The 22,609-nt window shown below is 37.7% G+C and overlaps 5 protein-coding genes across 5 annotated transcripts; 3 read left to right on the top strand and 2 right to left on the bottom strand.

The window, feature by feature from the left end:
* Positions 1-3,015: 3,015 nt before the first annotated feature.
* On the top strand, positions 3,016-4,759 carry BDB00DRAFT_885349 (MRG-domain-containing protein; the record flags this gene model as incomplete). Its single annotated transcript, XM_053128403.1, has 7 exons — positions 3,016-3,093; positions 3,252-3,337; positions 3,614-3,809; positions 3,936-4,037; positions 4,260-4,330; positions 4,440-4,612; positions 4,671-4,759. The coding sequence occupies 7 exons, from the start codon at positions 3,016-3,018 to the stop codon at positions 4,757-4,759; spliced, it is 795 nt and encodes a 264-aa protein (XP_052973146.1).
* Positions 4,760-5,280: 521 nt separating this feature from the next.
* On the top strand, positions 5,281-5,979 carry BDB00DRAFT_879141 (uncharacterized protein; the record flags this gene model as incomplete). The annotated part of the gene is made up of 1 exon (XM_053127833.1): positions 5,281-5,979. One exon carries the CDS (start codon positions 5,281-5,283, stop codon positions 5,977-5,979), a length of 699 nt encoding a protein of 232 aa, XP_052973145.1.
* Positions 5,980-8,610: 2,631 nt separating this feature from the next.
* BDB00DRAFT_857603 (uncharacterized protein) lies at positions 8,611-9,007 on the bottom strand. The gene has a single exon (XM_053125830.1). The coding sequence runs from the start codon at positions 8,991-8,993 to the stop codon at positions 8,760-8,762; it is 234 nt and encodes a 77-aa protein (XP_052973144.1). The 5' UTR covers positions 8,994-9,007; the 3' UTR covers positions 8,611-8,759.
* Positions 9,008-10,530: 1,523 nt separating this feature from the next.
* Positions 10,531-12,424, bottom strand: BDB00DRAFT_879139 (uncharacterized protein; the record flags this gene model as incomplete). The annotated part of the gene is made up of 8 exons (XM_053127832.1): positions 10,531-10,800; positions 11,016-11,142; positions 11,226-11,342; positions 11,409-11,518; positions 11,600-11,780; positions 11,874-12,083; positions 12,170-12,276; positions 12,374-12,424. 8 exons carry the CDS (start codon positions 12,422-12,424, stop codon positions 10,531-10,533), a joined length of 1,173 nt encoding a protein of 390 aa, XP_052973143.1.
* Positions 12,425-17,080: 4,656 nt separating this feature from the next.
* Positions 17,081-18,809, top strand: BDB00DRAFT_879138 (uncharacterized protein; the record flags this gene model as incomplete). The annotated part of the gene is made up of 6 exons (XM_053127831.1): positions 17,081-17,136; positions 17,224-17,433; positions 17,527-17,707; positions 17,789-17,898; positions 18,165-18,291; positions 18,507-18,809. The coding sequence occupies 6 exons, from the start codon at positions 17,081-17,083 to the stop codon at positions 18,807-18,809; spliced, it is 987 nt and encodes a 328-aa protein (XP_052973142.1).
* Positions 18,810-22,609: the final 3,800 nt, after the last annotated feature.

Genomic DNA, 22,609 nt, shown 5'->3' with positions numbered 1-22,609 from the left:
GCGACCACACGTGGAATCACGGTAAACAGTCCATAATATGCTTTACTGAATCAGAAGCAGAATTAGCATGTGCATATTCTTAGGACACTGTTGAGTACTACATATGCACTCAGTATCAGACACACTCTCTATATATAAACGCATCATCTCGTTCATCCATAAAGTATATTATGTACCCTGTATCAACAAGTATTTTAAAATCGGAATCAAGAACACATTTGCTCATTTTCTCTACATATGATACGTACGATTAGGAAGAATTCTAATTCTATGAAGAGCAAATCCATCACCGTCTTTAATTTCGGTAGAATAAAAAAGATCGTAGTACAGTCATTGATTCAGGGTCTTTTCAATACTTCCGAAGTAAACAAAAATCATAAAACGATTTATACTTTTTTACTTTCTAATGTTAGATATATACAAAACAGAAGAGAAAACGAAAAAGAGTCGCATATATAAATATTGTCTACAAATAATCGATGGAAAAATAACAACAACATACTGTATACCTATGTAGCCCATTTCATTATGGATGATACGTAATGTATTAATTTGTTTCTATTTTGTTTGTGCTTATAAGCAGAGCTGGGAAGACGAACCCTTATCTTCGTTCAAGTCGCTTTTATATTGATAAAATTGAATTTGTAGTACCTCGCTATGATACGTCGCTGTGTGCGCGGGCCATATCAGTGTTCAAAATCTCTTAAGGATGATGGTACGACAGGCGCATCATCAGTGTAACTCTCGATACTGCCGGGAATAAGTCCACTCATATGATCCGTCCTTGTTTGCATCTTTTGTGTATTATAAACAGATCTCGGTAGCGTTCTTAATTCCGTATAGCACGATAAGTATGGCACATGATATTACCTTGCTGACTAAATATTACATACCTATGAATATGGAATTGTACTGACATTGGGAGTCTTCTTCAACTAGGGCTGCCAAACTAATAGTTCAAAATACATAAGGAAGGGAAATGTATTTTTTTTAAAAATATAGAAAAGCCGGTTGTTTACCTTTCAATTGCTAGGCCCAAACGCAAATCAACACGGACTTGCAGTTGTAAACGTTTGACATACTTGTGTGCAACAGTAAGAGCTTTTTAGATTGCTTTCTAACGAGGTCAATCGATCATTTTCGCCGAGACCAAAGCCATGGAGATGGCCGAAGCACCTGTAAAAGTACCGATGTTGAGCACACGTATAGGACAAAGAATATATCGACCAAATAATGAAGAAGTTTGGCTTATATACCATCAAGGTGCATCACGGCTTCTTCAGCAGAAAATTAATGAATTGTTTCTTCAGTCACGTCCTTAAACACAGCTATTATTGCAGCTGGGGAATGGGCTGCTCAAATTGTCGGCATACTTATCAATGTTACTGTTGAAACGGCTAGTATGTATCAAATAGCAGTAAAATGTTTGTGTTGGAAAGATTGAGTGCAGAAAGATGGGGGAAACAAAAAAGAAAGGTAAAAGCTGTACACCGGGGTAGGACCAGTTCAGGTTTTATCAAACTGCTTGCATATGCAGTGCTCATGCATCATACATCCGCATACATCCGTGCGTTTTTGGATTTTCTTTTTTGCGTTGTTGATGGTGCCGTATAGTATATATTCACCCGCATCGTAGAAGAATCAATTAACACTAGTAAATTATACCAGCACATATGGTGCAAGAGCTATAGGAGCATTATGGATTACAAGATGCTGCTGTAAAATATGTGAGGCTTTGAACAATTACTGTGGTTCATGAGGTTCCATCTGCCGAGCATGTACAAGAATTGCTGCTGTAATTCGTCGAATTAGTAACTGGAGCTACCTGTATTTAAGCAGAAATCACTATATCATCAGCTTTTTCATGATCCTTGGAAGGAGAATTCTCAAAATATTAAAGTATCTACTCTTTCAAGGACATCTTTAAAATTACGTATGGTAGATGAATGAAAGTAGCTAAAAAATGAGCTGCATTTAGACTTTATCGTCGCGAGAAATATTAATACTAGAGGCAATGGTATCAGCGTCGATAGATTAGGAGCGAATCTGACTTATTATGTAAAATATCACTCCTCGTCACTGAAAACTAAGAAATGCCAAGTTGATATTGTGTAGTTCTTCACCGAAATGTTTAGAGCGAGATCAAGCTCACGTGTATCGTATAGTAGCATATCTTAACCAGGAAATAAGAGTATGCGGAAAACCACTGCATTCTGTAGTCTATGACGATTATTGCTACGAGCCGATGTCGAAGCATGAAACGCCCTATTCCAATACAACAACTTTCCGTAAAATTGTCTATTGATAGCCATGGCAACCGATGGTGGTATATCCGTAAATCCCTGCATTGCATATCAACTTTAATACTCGAAAGTAGAATCAACTACTTGCAAAACGACAGATCTCCGAACAAGAAACCAGCAAACAAAGTATAATTTGAGCATTGATATGGAGCACTGCAGATCGCTCCACATTCTATCCGCCTTGTTATACAGTATCGCAAATATCTTTCTTTCGATTATGAAACTGATCCGAGGCCCATTGTTTGACAGCTGTTGCAACTAGGTAGTTATAGCGTAGCCATAGTACGCTTCAAGTAAGTAGATGATGATGGGACTATGCACATACAGCGCTAGTTTGGTAGACTTAATAAGAGATTCACATAGCGAGAAGAAAAGTTACCTATTGCACTTAATGTGAACATCAGATAGAGTTTTGTTGGTGCCATCACCATAATATATGCTACCGGCTCGCTGTATAGTCTTCATACTATAAAGTGTAGATCGTCAAGTCTCGGAATCTATCAGAATAAGAGAGAAGGCGTTTCCTGGCCAAGTAGATGGGTTACTCAACAACGTCCTCAAGTGACAACAATCAGGGTTTCATGCTCACTAATTTGGTAAATTGATCTCCACTCTCTACTACTGTTGTGATTTTGTTTCGGCGAACCATTTCCCTTTTCTTTTTTCCAACTCACTTCACACGGTATATATTCCTTCAGTTTCTGAACCCGCCATGGCGAAAGACGAATTCAATTTTGACAAGGATGAGCGGGTACTCTGCTATCACGGTCTTCTACTCTACGAAGCCAAGGTAATCAAGAGATCGGTCTCGAATCCGTTGGTTTGAATGGTTATGGAATGGGTGGAAAAAGGTCGAAAAAAAGGAGGAGGGTTTGGAGGGGTTTAGAAATTTCGTGGAACCTTCTCTCACACGGACCGCTACTTGCATTTTTTATATAAAACAAAAAGATTATTAAACGAGAGATACGTCAAGAAGATGCACAAGAAGAAGAAAAACCGTATTACTGGGTGCACTACAAAGGATGGAAGCAAACGTGAGTTGTGTAGAAAAAGTGTGCAGAAGAAAGAAAGAGGGGAAGAGAAAGCAAATCATATGAAGCCCAGAAACGCGCACTGGTGCTGATTTTTATCGGTTTTTCAACCCGCACTATTTCTCTCCCTCCTTCCTTTCCACTCTCTGCCCACTGTTTATTATTATTTGTGCTGACCCGTGCCGCCAACAATCACCACAACGTATTTCTCTCTCTCTGTATAACGCAACCGCACAAACAATAACGACGACGACGACGACGGCTTACGGAATATAAAAGGTGGGATGAATGGGTGTCTGATGATCGCGTGCTAAAGTGGACCGAACCGAATCTTCAGAAACAACAACAATTAAAAGAAATGCACGCGCGACGGAAACCTTCCTCACGATCAAGCTCTACGATCTCACGGCAAGACAGTGCCGAAGTACGTGGTCGAACGCGCAATCGTGACAGCAGTACAGACAAAACACGCGCGGTAAGGAATCCAAGACCAACAGAAAAGGGGGCCGAGAGAAAGAAAGGAATCAAAAAGAAAAGGATGCGTGTGTGTATAGTTGTTTACAAAGTAGAACAAGAGTCAATAACAAACACTATACTTTAGGAAGAAGAATCAATACGACGATCTGAATTCAAGCTACCGATTCCAGAATTGCTTAAAGGACATTTAGTGGACGATTGGGAAAACGTGACAAAAAACCAACAAGTAGGCCTTGTTTCCTTTAATATAGCCGTTATTATTCATGCTGGATGAGATACGAGGAAGAGTGGGCGCTGTGTGAGTTGTATGGACTATGTGGGGGCGGGGGCGGGGGGAGGGAGAGAAAGAGAAGGAGCAAAAGAAAGGGTGGGGCAAGAGAGTCGGGTAACGGGAACGAGAAAGAAAGGACGAAGAGAGCCCAGGACGCTCAATTGCGACATTCGGCAGCTAGTACCTCTCCCACGCACACCATCTGTCTCTGAAATACTAGGACAGTACTATCAACATGCCCGTGGCCGGTGTAACATGTCAGTAGCAGAGCATTGTTTTGTTGTTTTCTGCAGTCGCCCTCCATATTTGTTCTAGCACTCGATCTTTTGTTTATGTTTCTCTGGCGTGATTCTGTAGGGAGGACGAAACGCTTCAGTCTGTTATCGATGGTGTAAAGCTCTACTTTGACAAGTCATTAGGCACATCGCTGCTCTACAATGCCGAGCGGAAGCAGTTCGAAGAAGAGGTACAGGCGGCCCACAAGACGCCTAGTGATGTGTACGGGATTGAGCATCTGCTCCGTCTGTTTGGTAATGGAAAACAATAGAAGGAATGCAGGAGAGCGACGGCTATTAACAAAGGATGTAGTGAATATGCCAACACTTATGAGCCAATCGAACGTGGATCCAGAAACACTGTCGCTGTTGAAAGGGTCCTTCTTCGACCTTCTAAGGTAAAGCAAAGAGGCGAGGAGATGGGGCTAGTAGCGATGGGTGAGGATGACGGAGGATTAACCATAACGGTATAATCGCTGCTTACTGTTATTAGGTTTCTGGATGATCACAAGGGCAGCTTCTTTCCATAAACTTACGGATGATATCACTGCTCCGATGCGAAACCAGGCACCTCCAAGATAATGCACATACATTCGTCTTGTTCCTCACTGATCGCTGTTGATAACGAATCACCGCCCCCACCACCGCCAATCAACCCCCGCATCCCCTTCTTGGACTCACTCACTCACTCACCCACACACATAAATAAATACCACGCTTCATCTAGTCTGTTTTCCTTCAACTTTCTTTTTCTTTGTTTCTATTCATCCACTCACTCCCAGAACTAATTTCCCGTTAATCAGGTAATACACATCACTAGCCACCCGTGCGATCATAAACACAATAAATTCATTCCTCGGAATCCTCACATCATCATCATAATATACGATACGTAGCCTGCATACCAACTCATAGACAGCACAATGACAGCCACCTTTCCTATCGAATTGATCGATCACATCTTTACATTTGTCGACAGCTCGTCCCTGTTCCAGCTCTGTCAATGCTCCCGTCTATTCCGAACGCTCGCCTTTCCACGTCTGACTTCACAACACATGTCGCGCGCAACGATTCGACTGTGGATCGAGCAGCCGGGCATGGTCGGCCACAAGCCGATGGACTTTGAGTGGTCCGATTTTGACAAGGAACGGGGCAAGCTTGTGTTTACGGCCAAACCAGACCAGCACTACCACACATTCAACAAGAAGAAATCGTCAGAAGCACCCGTCATTGATGGTTTGACTGTGCTGTCAACGGGAGATAAGGGCGATCGTCGGATACATAGCGTCTCGTACAAAAAGGCCGCGGCGGTTCCGGCCTCCCTCACAGTCAAACAGAATGAATTGACGTGCGTCTCGTATCCAGGCAGCAGCAGCAAAAAGGACACGGCCTACGCGTGTGCATGGCAACTGCGCTACGGCGTCCAAGAACAGCAGCAGCAATCATCGTCAACATGCACAATTGTCCCGAAGACGTTTGAATGTGATCTGGACCTCCTTGATCCCACCGTGCTGGGTGCACGGATAAACAAGGCTCCAGTTACAAAGCCGTGCATTCGAGAGAATAATATTCCGGCCAGCAACAACAATAGCTGGAAATCGACATTCGCCCTGGCTGATTAGGTTTCCGATTCTGCTCAAAATCAATTATCCGGCCGTCTCCTCTTGCATTATACAGCAGCGCATTATCATCATCATTATTACTCATCTCAGGGTGTCCTCCTTTCCGCTCTTCCACCATCGAATCCGGTAAATATTGTTCTCTCCGTCTCATCATGTGATAATCACTATATAGAATGCAGAATATATCCCCCAAAATGTTATATATTTCCTCCCTTGTCATCAACGAAAAACAACAGCAACAAAACAATACACACCACCACCACAAATAATATTAGCTGGTCCTGATCATTTTCTGGTTTTTGTCGGATGACTTGTATACGAGCTTGACCCAATCAAGTAAATCAGCAATTCCTCCTAATTTTTTTTTCACACTTCCGGGATGCTCCTAGAATAGCCGCCCTATGTAATTGTTTGAGTGTGTCCTATCGTTTGATCGGTCAAAAGGCAGCAGGGAAAGCCTTTGACAGTTTAAAGTTAAGCTTCATCCTCCATTTTCTGCATCGCCCAACTCAATACACTAACATGAGGGAATTCGTTCACACGCGGTTTTGTTGATTATCAGCCAATGTTGCGTAGCGTATGAGAATGATGATTATTGAGTATGCTTATGCTAATGCTGTTGCTGTTGTTGTTGTTGTTGTTGTCACTGTGGGTTACATGCATGCATGTATACATGCAAAATGATGAGGTGGCGTGACTGATTGAGGCATGCTTTATTTCAAGATGTGCTGCTACATCATTTTGTTAACACGTCAGCGTTGAATTTATTTATTACAGAAAAATAATCCACTTTTGCCACGGGTTTCTTGAATTCAAACTTCCGGGACACGTAGCATACATAAATATGTATGCGTTTGATGGCTTTTACTTTCGGCGCGCAGCGAGATTGATGCCCACTACTTTTTTAAGGGTGTGCTACCACAATCACACACGCCAAAAACATAGATGAACTACAATATAGTGGCTAGACATCCGAGAAAAAAGAAAAGCAATGGCACAATTCGATTTCATGGAGCAGCGGCATCATGTAACTAAAACAAATCTAGATTGTTTGGTTGCACATTCGCTTCGGTGCTAGAATGTGTACACATAAAAAATCCACAGTAGAGCGTGATGTGCAACACTGCTTCCAAATACTTTTGCATAACTGAGACGTAGCTATTGTTGGTATTTATTAGCAAACCAATTCTGTCTTGTAAGTGTCGCGCACTTTAGAGATCCACTCAGAAAGAACACAGCAACTTTACTTCTGTCCACACTACAATATATCGCTCATTATCGTATTGTACATGTATCATGACGGCAAGAATTAAGTAATATTACTAACTAGAAAGCATCATTTTACATATATTCAGTGAATTCGTTTCTTTACTACATATAAATTATGTTTCTTCCGATTTCTTCATTTCATTCTTTACAAGAAAAGAGAAGGATCCGCTCTACAACACAGCCGCTTTAGTAAATTTATCCCGCCCTTTCCAACTGAGAGGTTCTGTATAGTATCATATACGTAACCTGTGAAGAAAACAGAGTAAAGTATAATAGTACCCTAGCTACGTGCAACAACAAAGATCACGCAAGCAAGCGAAGGACATCTGAGATATCCGGATAGCCTTTTTTGCCATTTCGATAAAGTTTTTGTACTCCGTCAAGTATTGCCACCATGGTCGTCCTTCCGGCTGTGTACTCGACCACATCCACTGTGCTCGCTCTTAATTTGTTTGTTGGAAATAAAAGCTTAGTGGTATAACAAGCTTGCGGATGTATTGACCTTTACCTTGAATCCGAATTCTTTCGTTTTCAATGGTTCAAACTTATCCAGCGCTGAATTCTGAGCATTGTGTGCTACCGTCTTCATAAAATAACACTGCACTTTGATAAATTTTATGCAATACTTGAAGCGAAGCGCATAGATACCGTGGGTATCAGGCATGATGATGAATCATGATGATGAGATGGGAAGGGCCGGCAACCTATTGTTATATACTCATACAGTAGTCTGAGAACGATCCGGAATGATGTCATTCATATTTCTACAATTAATGGCATCGTCATATGCTCATTCCATAGACGACAGTGTAGAGTCCTGCTCCATAAACGGGTACACATACACACAAAGAAGGAGAGAACGTGTGAGTACGAGTGTGAGAATTATTCCTTAGACTAGTTTCCCATCGAAGTGTTTAGTCATAAAGTGCACTACAAAACTGCACTGGGTCTGTCCGTTTTCTCCAATCCCAATTGACCTTTCATTGTACTATAGCCAAACTTGGTGAATCAAAGGCCAAATGCTGCAATATGGCAGAGAGTAGCAAAGGAAGAGGATGTTCCAGCAACAGATATATAGTAGCTCTCTACATCTGCTGCTTGTCCTATTGTTGTCAAGTTAAAGTTTGATTTACATTTAAAACTAAGAATGCAAACATACGGATCACATGGAAAGCATGTTTGAAATGCTCATATGATGCTGTCCTTGATGTTGCGGGAAGGAATGATCTTTCTGGTCGCATTATAGACAATATGCAAATGCCATTTACTCGCAGTATTGTTTTATGCAACACATGTTATTTTCATGTGGAATTAGTGCAGACATGGAGTAAGAAAAAGAAGGAGAACTATAAAGTGTTTTACAAGCATGCAGCAGTAACTGAATGTGGTGTTGTAATAATGCACTCAAGTTACGCTTCTTCCTTGGCATCTTTGATTCATGAATCTTGGCGCCGCTGCCAACGCACTACCTCCGTCAATTGCCAAACTTGCCAAGCACCATTAATTATTTTTCAAAGATCTGTGACGCTGTTGGCTTTTAAAGCTGCCATTTGAAATATGCATGCTATTGTGTATGTTGTATTCGACGCTTTAATGGATAGGAAAAAGAAATCATATGTACGGATTTTGGGGTTTGCTATTTGTGTGCATGGTTTATGAACTGTAAAGAAGAAGATGAAGAACAACAAAGGGACGAAGAAGTAAAACAGAACTACAATGGGGCGGAGATGGCTATAAAAAAACATATACAGTTGAGAAGATGATTGGGAATCTTCATATTTCTGAGTATGGTATAGAAGGGAGATGATATAGAGGGGACGAGTGGACGATGCTGTCATCAATGGACGCCTGTGCTAGAAGCAGTGTGAAGGTATGCTAATGATGAGTCCGAGTTGTGTATCAGTCCATAATGATTAAATTTACTGTAAATAGTAAATTAATTATCATTAAGGATCTCACGGTCAAGCTCAAAAATCAAAGATTCTTTTGGGCGTCGAACTAAAGTTCTAGCCTGTCACTGATGATCATTATAAAAGGATAACCTTTTAAATGATCAAACACATTTCAATTGTTTAAAAATACAGTTGACCTTTGTTTTTCGCACCTCCACATCTTGCAGATCCTCAGTTTTTGCGGCTTTTTTTTGGAAGAATCCTGGTCGTCACTTAGTAGATTGCAGTTTCCTCACTTTTTGCATTTTGCAGCCCAAAAAACAGGACCTGCAATTTCCCACTAGTGGTTTTCATTCTCCCAGAGAGCGGCGATGCTGAGAATCAAACCAATAATACTTACCAGTTTTCTATATAAAAGGTGTATATTCAATATATAAAGGTTTTATCACTGAAAGTAATTGGTGATTCTGGATTGTTTGTTCTGGCTTCTCTTACAGAAATTATCGCAGATTTTTCTGAGCTCATTCTGAATGGTTTGATGTTCTGCTGAGGCATCTAATATACTGATTGTTTTTTCTTAAAAAGTATAAACTAGTGTAACAGGTTCAGATGAAACAGTCATGCTAATGTCTTTGTTGTCATTGTCAACAACATCATCATCAGCTATTTTTTTTTATTAAGAACAGCATTAGCAATTTCTTCATTGCATCATTGGACAGCAGTAGATGAACAGCTGTAAATTCCTTAGGTGGGTCTGAAGCTCACTAGGTTGCTGGCACCATAAATAAGGCTTAGATAATCATTGATCTGGGCAAGTGCAACTTCGTCTGCATTGTCTGATCCACTATCAGTGCTGTTAGTCATGACTACACCTACTAACTTTGCACAGCGCATTTTCTATAATAGATGATATAATTCTAATAGGCTGCTTCAATTATTTTGTCGGTATGATAAGCTACCAGGTTGCTTTGTAAATTTCTGCACAGAACTACCGAATGTGGCAGCTGGAGGTGCCATAGATGTATCGCCTGTAAACCTTTGAAAATTGTTGTAGTTTTTATTTTTACTTTTTTGTGATAGAAAAAATTTTTGATTTTTTGTTTTTTGGTATGCGTAAAAAATGTGAAGAAAGATAATGATGGTAATAATAGCAATAGTGTTACTAAGAATGTTTGTTATATTACAAGTTTATGGCTGTTTACAATGCGTTAAGGGGAAAAATGGGAATAAAAAAAAGTACAGATGTATGAAAGGATTTTTTTTTAGATCCAAGTGTAAATGAGATTGTTATGTGTGTCGTGTTGTGTAAGGAGTGCATGGATTTAATTTTTGAAAATCCAAGAGTAAAAGAAATTCATTAGTTGGGAGGTGGTGGCATACTGACTGATTTTCACTTGTTCGACTTGCTTGGTGACAACGCATCAAATTCTTCATCTTGAATTGTTGGCCGTCGTTTCAAATACATGGCACTGATTTGATCAGAGGGCAAGGGAACACAATTTTTTTCATAGCATTTCAAGACTGCAGCAATATCGTCAAAATAGTGAATGAATGCACTGAGATCCTCGATGCAAGATGATGCTTTGACTTTTGCGATTTCTGTCAAAAAGTACATTCCATCGGCCCGGAGTTCGTTGATAAAAAAAAGTAATCGTATGATCTAAAGAAAAAGAAAAGAAATATGCTTACTTTAGTGTCCCCATTCATAATTTTCAGATAATATCCAGCAAAAGAAAAAAAAAACTTACTAACAACTTGAATTGCCATGCAACTTTTCAAACCAGATGTATCAATTTATTTTTTTGTTAACATTCCCAATCGGACAAGGTCTTTTGAGATCCGATACTTGTTGTTTTCTTCAGCAGCTGGCTTTACTTCAACATAGCCAAGTGACGATCCAAAATAAAGGCCATTCAATTCGCTAACACAGGAATCTGGACGTTGACTTGTGATGGAGCCCTTAGCCAACGAATCCTTGCACTCCTGGTTAGTGGTGCTTGTCCTAAAAAACCCACAATCACAATTAGCAGGTCTATAACTTGCTGATTTGTTTTAATAATAATAAAAATAGTTTACCATCAGAACAAAGTGTTGCATTTGGGATCGTCAAATAATGCTGATAAGATGGGGTCAATATATCTATGGCAGAGTTCCACTTCTTTGATCTCGGATTTTAAAGCTTTTTTGGGCAATTTGTCAAGTCTAAAAAAAGAAAAAAGGTTATAAAGTTGTTTTTATTTTATTATTCGTATAGAAAAATATACATACAAGTTTGCAATAGGCTTGATCAATTTCTTTTCAATATTATTTTTATTCTTGGACAACGTAAGTAAATCGATAACACCATCCAGTCGAGTAGCTTTTTTATTCTTGACACACTGAATAAATAAATAATAAATACTATGAGTCACTCTTGTTTTCGACCTTCTTACCATCATTATTATCACTTTTTTTTTTACCTTGACTACTTGTCTAATCTTTTCTGCTAACTCTGGATCGAAGGCATCCCCACTATATCGACCAGTGTTGTATTGTTTTTGGAGTTTGTCGTCAATAGCATCTAGTGTCTTTTTTCCTATTATTGCCTTCAAATCGTCATTGTACTTGTCTTTTTGGACCAAGAATATTGAAGACAATGCCCTATTTGGAAGAAAAAAAAAGAGAAAAGTTAGCAACTCATTCTTCTTCCTCATTCGATTTGTTTACTCTTTCTCACCCGATTTATTTACTTACAAGATTTGCTGAACATGGGTTTCCATGAGTAATTCCTTGTAATTATTCTTCGACACAAGTTGAAATGCATAAAAATGGATTGAAACGTCGGTCTCCCCAAGTCGATATCGATCTTGAATTGAAGGTACCTTGATAGTAGCATGTTCAGTGGTTTCCTCACTACTAGTTGTGTTGGTTTCACTGACTTTGTTTGAATGATGTCTACTACCACTATTATTAAAAAAAGAAAAAGAAAAAAATTATTAAGATCTCTAATACCAGCCCATAATATATTCTATTACACGCTTACTACACACCTTGTTATATTTTGGTCAATAGATTGGAGAACACCTTTAGTAACTTGGTGACTCAATTTTTCAAGGATTTGCATGGCTTGCAAACGATAAGAATTTTCAACTCTTGACTAAAAAAAACCAATTATCGTATTAGACAATTTAACTAATATTTGCAATGTTACCAGAAGCATAATAAGGGAAAGAGCCTTTCGTGTTCTTACATACCAACTGTGTTACTTCTTTTTCAATATCAAACCACAAATCCTTATCATGCATGATACTTTAAGTTATAAAAAGTTGTTAGCATCATGTATATAATATATCTATTGATGCAATCACTGTTGTTCAAATTGAGAAAAAAACACAAAAAACTATATGCTTACGAATGATAACGTTCTTTTTTGACATATTTCCATAACTTTGTGAATCTCTTTCCATAACGAATACAACGTGTTTGCATAATGCGCATTCGAAGTCAAAGACCAAATACAAACATCCTTTACATTACTTTCAAAGAATTCAGTAAAAGTAGGTTTGGGGGCATATTTTATGTACTTCTTGAGTTGAAGGAAACCAGGATAGATTTCAATGTTATCTATTGAATTTGCCTATACAGGATTTCTTATTTCATAGCAGACGTTTGAACTTTTATTTAGGCAGAAGGGATTTAATTTTAGGCAGAGTGGACATGAATGTTAATCTGACTGGACATGAATATAAATCAATCTGGACATGAATGAAAATCGATCTGGACATGAATGAAAATTGAGCTGGACATGAATGAAAATCGAGCTGGACATGAATAAAGATTGAGCTGGACATGAATAAAGATTGATCTGGACATGAATAGGGATCGATCTGGACATGAATTAAAAACGATCTGGACATGAATATAAATCGACCTGGACATGAATTAAAATCGATCTGGACATGAGTAAAATCAATCTGGACATGAGTAAAATCAATCTGGACAAGATAATAATCAATCTATACATGAATGAAAATCAATCTGGATAAGAATACTAATCAATCTAAACATGAATAATAGACAACCTAGACATAATAACAGTCAACCTGGACATAGTTTTAGTCAACTAAGACTTAATAAAAGTTGAAGTAGATAATATATTAAGTGTAGTAGAGCAGATCAGCAGAATTTTAAGTAAAGATTTTCAGTTCAAGTCAAGACATAATAGAAGTTAAGCACTACAAAGCCAAAGTCAAGTAAGATATAGTATAGCTGTTTCACTCGTGATAGGAAGCTTGAAGGCTAAGATACAGGAAATGGCAAGAGTGCGTCAGAGACTTACTGTGTGCACAATCCTACTATTTTGTTGTGGGAACAGGGCCTGAACGTTTCCCCTTATTTCACCCTAGTTGAGTTTGAAGCAAATTTGAGGCTGGTGGCTGAGGTAGGTGGAATGTGTGGGGTTTGTTAGCAGCAGCAGGGAGGAAAAAACCAACAACAGCCAAAGATCTCATTACCATTCGCCAGGGCAACAACAGCTGTGACGCATACTTGTAAATGGGTTCTACTCTCTTCACGATGAATAGAAGAAAAAGAAAATAAAACAGCACATTCCACGGATTAATTGAAAAATGAAATGAAGGTAATTGTTTTCTTAAAAAAAGCATGTGCTCAAGATTTGTAAGGAGTAGACCGCCGTTACTGCTTGGGTAAGTGAACAAGGGAAGGAAAGAGTTATCGGTTGTGCTTGGGGTATAGCTTTAGTGGATATATGCCCATTCAGAATTACCGCTTCTTTCTCTTTTTCTCTACATATACTCATGCACCATCTTGCACCATTCCAACGTCAAACTTACGTGTGTAATACAACATCGTCTTCTACTTGCATATTCGATTCGTACTCACAACAACAACGACGCAAATCTTCTTCTCCATTACTCAATCACAATCATGTACAACATGACGATGATCCGCCATTGGCTTACAAGCATACAGCCTGACGCAATTATCTTTCACTATCATGTACGCCCATATTACATGAGGACGACTATGACACCGTTCTTTTGTTTTTATACTTATACACACACGCACATCATCATCATAGTGACAGGCATCTCTTTCTTTGCTGTATGTACATGCATCAATGCGATGATAAGTTTATTCTTATGATGTATACACACCACCACGACTATAATCCTCCTCTGTAATTCGCTGTACTTGCACACACATGGTGACAACGACGATTGCCTTTTTCCTTTTGCATATGCGAATACAAACGTCACTGGTCTTGATAGATAAGGTAGTTATATATGCTGATGGATGGAATGTAGGGTTTTATTATTGTTACTGTAGATGTAATGGTTGGGATAAAGAAATAAAAGTAAAAGATCATACATTATGCCGTCATTATGTTTCAGTTGTCTGCATAAACGGGTGTGAGATGGGATTGCATGTTATTACAAGTGCTTCTATAGATATAGCTGTCAGCAGGATGATAATATGGCAGGGACAAAGAAGAAAAGGCGTTTGTTGTTTCGAAGGAGGAAGAAGTTTCTTTGCTACTACAACAGCAACTTTATTTTTTCATTAAAAACCAACAACTATGAACAACCAACACATTACTACCCTTGACAACATTCGTTACGCTCTCTCTCACTCGACTGTACGTGGAGTTCTTGCACTCATTCCCAATGAAATCGTGCGCCTTCTTGCTGCCCAATGGCAGATCTTTAAGGATCGCATCTCGGAATTGTGTGGCTACAATGGGTTCACAAACGCGAGACTGTGAGTGGCATCAGACGCTCTGCCATGCAATGCCAATAATTACAATAACCATCCTTTGCACTTGTATAACTCTTATAGAACCTTCTTTTTTGTCTTTCTTATATATCGGTCATCATACTTTATTTTCATCCAATCCACATCAACACAAAAGGAAAGAAACCCGTCATTTATCCTTCCTGTTATCTACAGCTCATTTATCCATCAAGACCGGCGATGTTAATGTTGGTATATGCAAAAGGAAAAATGTAATCGCGTCAGGCTGTATGCTAGTAAGCCAAAGGTGGATCAGCGTCAGGTTGTACATGATTGTGTTTGAGTAATAGACAAGAAGATTGTTGCGTCGTTGTTGTGAGTACGAATCGATTATGCAAGCGTCGTTGTTGTTGTGAGTACGAATCGAATATGCAAGTAGAAGACGATGTTGTATTACACACGTAAGTTTGACGTTGGAATGGTGCAAGATGGTGCATGAGTATATGTAGAGAAAAAGAGAAAGAAGCGGTAATTCTGAATGGGCATATATCCACTAAAGCTATACCCCAAGCACAACCGATAACTCTTTCCTTCCCTTGTTCACTTACCCAAGCAGTAACGGCGGTCTACTCCTTACAAATCTTGAGCACATGCTTTTTTTAAGAAAACAATTACCTTCATTTCATTTTTCAATTAATCCGTGGAATGTGCTGTTTTATTTTCTTTTTCTTCTATTCATCGTGAAGAGAGTAGAACCCATTTACAAGTATGCGTCACAGCTGTTGTTGCCCTGGCGAATGGTAATGAGATCTTTGGCTGTTGTTGGTTTTTTCCTCCCTGCTGCTGCTAACAAACCCCACACATTCCACCTACCTCAGCCACCAGCCTCAAATTTGCTTCAAACTCAACTAGGGTGAAATAAGGGGAAACGTTCAGGCCCTGTTCCCACAACAAAATAGTAGGATTGTGCACACAGTAAGTCTCTGACGCACTCTTGCCATTTCCTGTATCTTAGCCTTCAAGCTTCCTATCACGAGTGAAACAGCTATACTATATCTTACTTGACTTTGGCTTTGTAGTGCTTAACTTCTATTATGTCTTGACTTGAACTGAAAATCTTTACTTAAAATTCTGCTGATCTGCTCTACTACACTTAATATATTATCTACTTCAACTTTTATTAAGTCTTAGTTGACTAAAACTATGTCCAGGTTGACTGTTATTATGTCTAGGTTGTCTATTATTCATGTTTAGATTGATTAGTATTCTTATCCAGATTGATTTTCATTCATGTATAGATTGATTATTATCTTGTCCAGATTGATTTTACTCATGTCCAGATTGATTTTACTCATGTCCAGATCGATTTTAATTCATGTCCAGGTCGATTTATATTCATGTCCAGATCGTTTTTAATTCATGTCCAGATCGATCCCTATTCATGTCCAGATCAATCTTTATTCATGTCCAGCTCAATCTTTATTCATGTCCAGCTCGATTTTCATTCATGTCCAGCTCAATTTTCATTCATGTCCAGATCGATTTTCATTCATGTCCAGATTGATTTATATTCATGTCCAGTCAGATTAACATTCATGTCCACTCTGCCTAAAATTAAATCCCTTCTGCCTAAATAAAAGTTCAAACGTCTGCTATGAAATAAGAAATCCTGTATAGGCAAATTCAATAGATAACATTGAAATCTATCCTGGTTTCCTTCAACTCAAGAAGTACATAAAATATGCCCCCAAACCTACTTTTACTGAATTCTTTGAAAGTAATGTAAAGGATGTTTGTATTTGGTCTTTGACTTCGAATGCGCATTATGCAAACACGTTGTATTCGTTATGGAAAGAGATTCACAAAGTTATGGAAATATGTCAAAAAAGAACGTTATCATTCGTAAGCATATAGTTTTTTGTGTTTTTTTCTCAATTTGAACAACAGTGATTGCATCAATAGATATATTATATACATGATGCTAACAACTTTTTATAACTTAAAGTATCATGCATGATAAGGATTTGTGGTTTGATATTGAAAAAGAAGTAACACAGTTGGTATGTAAGAACACGAAAGGCTCTTTCCCTTATTATGCTTCTGGTAACATTGCAAATATTAGATAAATTGTCTAATACGATAATTGGTTTTTTTTAGTCAAGAGTTGAAAATTCTTATCGTTTGCAAGCCATGCAAATCCTTGAAAAATGAGTCACCAAGTTACTAAAGGTGTTCTCCAATCTATTGACCAAAATATAACAAGGTGTGTAGTAAGTGTGTAATAGAATATATTATGGGCTGGTATTAGAGATCTTAATAATTTTTTTTCTTTTTCTTTTTTTAATGATAGTGGTAGTAGACATCATTCAAACAAAGTCAGTGAAACCAACACAACTAGTAGTGAGGAAACCACTGAACATGCTACTATCAAGGTACCTTCAATTCAAGATCGATATCGACTTGGGGAGACCGACGTTTCAATCCATTTTTATGCATTTCAACTTGTGTCGAAGAATAATTACAAGGAATTACTCATGGAAACCCATATTCAGCAAATCTTGTAAGTAAATAAATCGGGTGAGAAAGAGTAAACAAATCGAATGAGGAAGAAGAATGAGTTGCTAACTTTTCTCTTTTTTTTTCTTCCAAATAGGGCATTGTCTTCAATATTCTTGGTCCAAAAAGACAAGTACAATGACGATTTAAAGGCAATAATAGGAAAAAAGACACTGGATGCTATTGACGACAAACTCCAAAAACAATACAACACTGGTCGATATAGTGGGGATGCCTTCGATCCAGAGTTAGCAGAAAAGATTAGACAAGTAGTCAAGGTAAAAAAAAAAGTGATAATAATGATGGTAAGAAGGTCGAAAACAAGAGTGACTCATAGTATTTATTATTTATTTATTCAGTGTGTCAAGAATAAAAAAGCTACTCGATTGGATGGTGTTATCGATTTACTTACGTTGTCCAAGAATAAAAATAATATTGAAAAGAAATTGATCAAGTCTATTGCAAACTTGTATGTATATTTTTCTATACTAATAATAAAATAAAAACAACTTTATAACCTTTTTTCTTTTTTTGGACTTGACAAATTGCCCAATAAAGCTTTAAAATCCGAGATCAAAGAAGTGGAACTCTGCCATAGATATATTGACCCCATCTTATCAGCATTATTTGACGATCCCGAATGCAACACTTTGTTCTGATGGTAAACTATTTTTATTATTATTAAAACAAATCAGCAAGTTATAGACCTGCTAATTGTGATTGTGGGTTTTTTAGGACAAGCACCACTAACCAGGAGTGCAAGGATTCGTTGGCTAAGGGCTCCATCACAAGTCAACGTCCAGATTCCTGTGTTAGCGAATTGAATGGCCTTTATTTTGGATCGTCACTTGGCTATGTTGAAGTAAAGCCAGCTGCTGAAGAAAACAACAAGTATCGGATCTCAAAAGACCTTGTCCGATTGGGAATGTTAACAAAAAAATAAATTGATACATCTGGTTTGAAAAGTTGCATGGCAATTCAAGTTGTTAGTAAGTTTTTTTTTTCTTTTGCTGGATATTATCTGAAAATTATGAATGGGGACACTAAAGTAAGCATATTTCTTTTCTTTTTCTTTAGATCATACGATTACTTTTTTTTATCAACGAACTCCAGGCCGATGGAATGTACTTTTTGACAGAAATCGCAAAAGTCAAAGCATCATCTTGCATCGAGGATCTCGGTGCATTCATTCACTATTTTGACAATATTGCTGCAGTCTTGAAATGCTATGAAAAAAATTGTGTTCCCTTGCCCTCTGATCAAATCAGTACCATGTATTTGAAACGACGGCCAACAATTCAAGATGAAGAATTTGATGCGTTGTCACCAAGTAAGTCGAACAAGCGAAAATCAGTCAGTATGCCACCACCTCCCAACTAATGAATTTCTTTTACTCTTGGATTTTCAAAAATTAAATCCATGCACTCCTTACACAACACGACACACATAACAATCTCATTTACACTTGGATCTAAAAAAAATCCTTTCATACATCTGTACTTTTTTTTATTCCCATTTTTCCCCTTAACGCATCATCCATGGTGTATCGTCTATACAGTTCAACTGTGTTGACCAGGATGAATTTTGACTTGCTTTCAAGGATGGCACCAGCTAACAACTGGGAGCATATGTACCGCATTACTGGGTTCAGTAGCCAATCTTTGTTCATTACAGAGCCATCATCTTTTATGAACTCTATATAACAATTTCCCAACAAATACTTGCCTATTTTCCTGAAAAAAAAAAACTGATATTCAGTCGACCTTTAAAAACAGGGTATTATAAGATGTAAAGAGGATAAAACAATAATCTAAGGCTTATGATTTTTTAAAATGCTAAGAAATTAAAATCAAAAAATAAAATATTTTCAAATTTATTTTATAATAATATTAAGAAAAACAATTTGTTTTTCTTTTCCTCCTCCTCCTCTGTTATGTACTATTTCTGATATAACAACAACAATTATTAACATAATTCTTGTTTTCTTAATTATATATATAGAAAAACATTTATTCACTATGCAAACTATGTATTAAAAATCTGAAAGATACAGATGCAATTGCATCTAAAAAGAATTAAAAATAAATATAATTTTTATAATATTAGTTTTTATTTTCAATCTTTTTTATAAAATTTATTTTTTGAACTTTATTTTTATCACATGTCAAAAATGATTACATAATCATTTTTGATAACATGTGAAAGTTAAAAATAAAAAAAATATAATTTTAAGGTTCATATGAACCTCTAAAATACATAAAAATCATTGATTTTAATCTACCTTAGAAGAAGTGACGGGCCTCGCACTACCACTGTTCTGCATCTTCAAGTTTCCCTACAACCTTTGCTTCAAAAAATCACATGTACTTTTTATACTGTTCTCTTACAAACGTATACAATGCCGAAATCACATGTACTTTTTATACTATTCTCTTACAAACATATACAATGCCAAAAAATGCCGCTCTTGTGTTCATAATTGATATCATGTCGAAATCAATTGGATCCAAAAAAGGATGTTACAATGCATTTTATGATATATATACAAACATTCTCAAAGCGTATTACAAGGCAGCACATATTCTACGATGCTGATCGAATGCGTTTATTTTGTTTCATATTGTTGTAAATGACGATTGCGATTTAGATGAGATTCATAAAAGTAAAGGTATGGTAATGAAGTAGCACAATATAGATTGCGTTGGGGGAGCAATCAACGATCTCAGTTGATGCTCTTCCTTGCATACTTGGACTTCTTCCATGCATTATATCTTACACTTCCTTTTCTTATTATGTACATGTACAGCCTGTTACTTTTCACTATGATTATGGCTATTGCACAGGCCACTACTTTCTACACGCTTTAATATCTAGTACTAAGGGAACGCCAAGTGGATACAACTTTATCCTGCCTTCATAGCCTCAAGGTGTAAGGTGGCAGGTTAAATTGGAATACAGAAAGATGGAAAGTGTCGGTCGGTGGAATCGACGCGCTACTTGCATAATCTGTGGCAAATGTTTGGATCGGATTTTGTGAGTGTGCATGTGATGAGTACTTTTCAAAAGTTCTTTTCTTTGGTTCACTGGATTCCCTTTCTCTTCCTCCTTTTTCTTCTTCTTCTTCCTCTCACTACGTAACAGATATGTACAACAGCCAGTTTTTATATATGTCGATTTTCATTTACAGTCTTGTTTGAAGTTGATCCTCTTCTTGGCTCTTATTCTTTCCTTTTTACATTTTCCGACGATCCATCTTGCTACTGTAATACTAATGCACGCCTTGATTATACCATTTCATACTACACAGTGCGTACTTTATGCCTTTTGAAGCTGCCGTGTGCCGTCGCTGCCAAATGTTATATACTAGCTAGAAAGTGTAAGTTTCACTTTTTTTATCTTATATACTGTATACTATTTATCTGTAACCCTGACTAACTACAATGTAACATCCCTCTCATCGTGCCATATGTACACTACGAACTTATTTATGCCTTGCTAATGTTTCCTAACGTGGAGAAATAGAGTGCTACTATGATATTATGGCTGACCACCCATGCGGACGATAAGGATCGAGGCCACATAGGTATGTATATTTTTGTTGATACTCTTTTCCTATGATATATGACGAGCTTCGTTGTCTCCACACCATTGGTATATATCAAACTATTCCTTTCGCGGCCGGTCTTTAACTCCTTCATGCTGTGAATGATGCATTCTGGATTCTTCACTAACAATCTTCAATGTGTCTTTTAGGTATGTCATCTCCATAATCGTCTAAGAACATATTCTCCTTCTGCGCTGCTTTTGCTTTCAGTTATAATTTGACGCAACATGCATCTTTCCATAGTACGACTGCCGTCCTTTGCACTATCTCTTTTCAACTACAGCCTCTTTCTTAGAATCACCACATAAAATAGACTTACATTTGATGATGTTCTTTTATGTTCTATAAAGCATAATCTTGTACTTGATTTTTTATACAAAATATAATAAAAACGGTTGTGGATACCCATAACGATATATAATATAACATGACCATGAATATATAAACCAATAGCATGCTTTGTCCGTTTACCATACGTGTAATAAAAAGAACGAATATATGCAATGCGTAATCCTTCCTTTTACGAACCTACTGCAGAAGGCACCCAGTTTAAATGCAGTGTATAGTAAGACCGTTATAGACATTTACATTCATGATGTAATCAAATTGTGAGCTTTAGGGACTACATGCACATAAGAATATCAAGGTGTAAAAAGACCTTGATATTTACTCGAAAAGCTAAATAATAAGGTGTTTGAAAACATCTTGATATTTTATAGAAAAGCTGTATATCAAGATTATATCAAGCTCTTTTCTACCCCTTGATACAGTACCCGCTCGTTAAACCAATCACCCTTAAACCGATACTTCGTTAAACCAATCACTTCCCCAAAATACCAGCTTGGTAAGCAGTATGTATGTCATATAGACCCTCAATCTTTAAACCGATCATTCGTTAAATCGATCACTTTCTCAAAAAACAGAGGTGATCGGTTTAACGAGCGGGTACTGTATTCCCCTCCAAGCTCAGTGAGATCGTCCACTGTCTTACTTGCCGTCATCCAAAAGGTAATTACAGTTGACCCCCTTTTATGTCAACCCCTTTAATATCAATCCCCGATAAGGTCAACGTTTTTCTGAGCACCTCACATTTTTGCAGAGAAAAATGTCAACTTCTATGTTAGATCAATGTCAACACCTAAGCCAGGGTTGACCTCTAATGGAGGTCAACATATCCAATCAAAAGAGTTTATTTCGTAGTTGGTTGAAAATATCTGTCGGGGATGACTTCGTAGCATACATACACTGTGCCAGGATGTGCTGTATTGGTTCAATATCTTTATTATCCGGTTAAAAACTTTGTTCCTAATTTTTCCACCCCCACCAAACGTCAATTCTCGTCAGCGTCATCACTTACAGCTGAACTTGAGGGTTGACATCAACGGGGGTCCACTGTAGTTTTGCACTTTATGTGGTACATGAAAAAGTGTACCATGGGTAATACACATGATGAAACACAACAACACTTGCTGAGGCAGTGATTACAATGAAAATGATGACATGAAAGTGTCGGCAATCATCAATGTAATCTGTAGTAGTTTCTCTGCGCAGTAGTCGTGCGATGATATCATTGAGA

Source organism: Zychaea mexicana (assembly GCF_025766255.1).
Source record: "Zychaea mexicana strain RSA 1403 chromosome Unknown BDB00scaffold_162, whole genome shotgun sequence".
NCBI classification, from domain to species: domain Eukaryota; kingdom Fungi; phylum Mucoromycota; class Mucoromycetes; order Mucorales; family Lichtheimiaceae; genus Zychaea; species Zychaea mexicana.
This window is presented reverse-complemented; position numbering and strand designations above follow the sequence as displayed.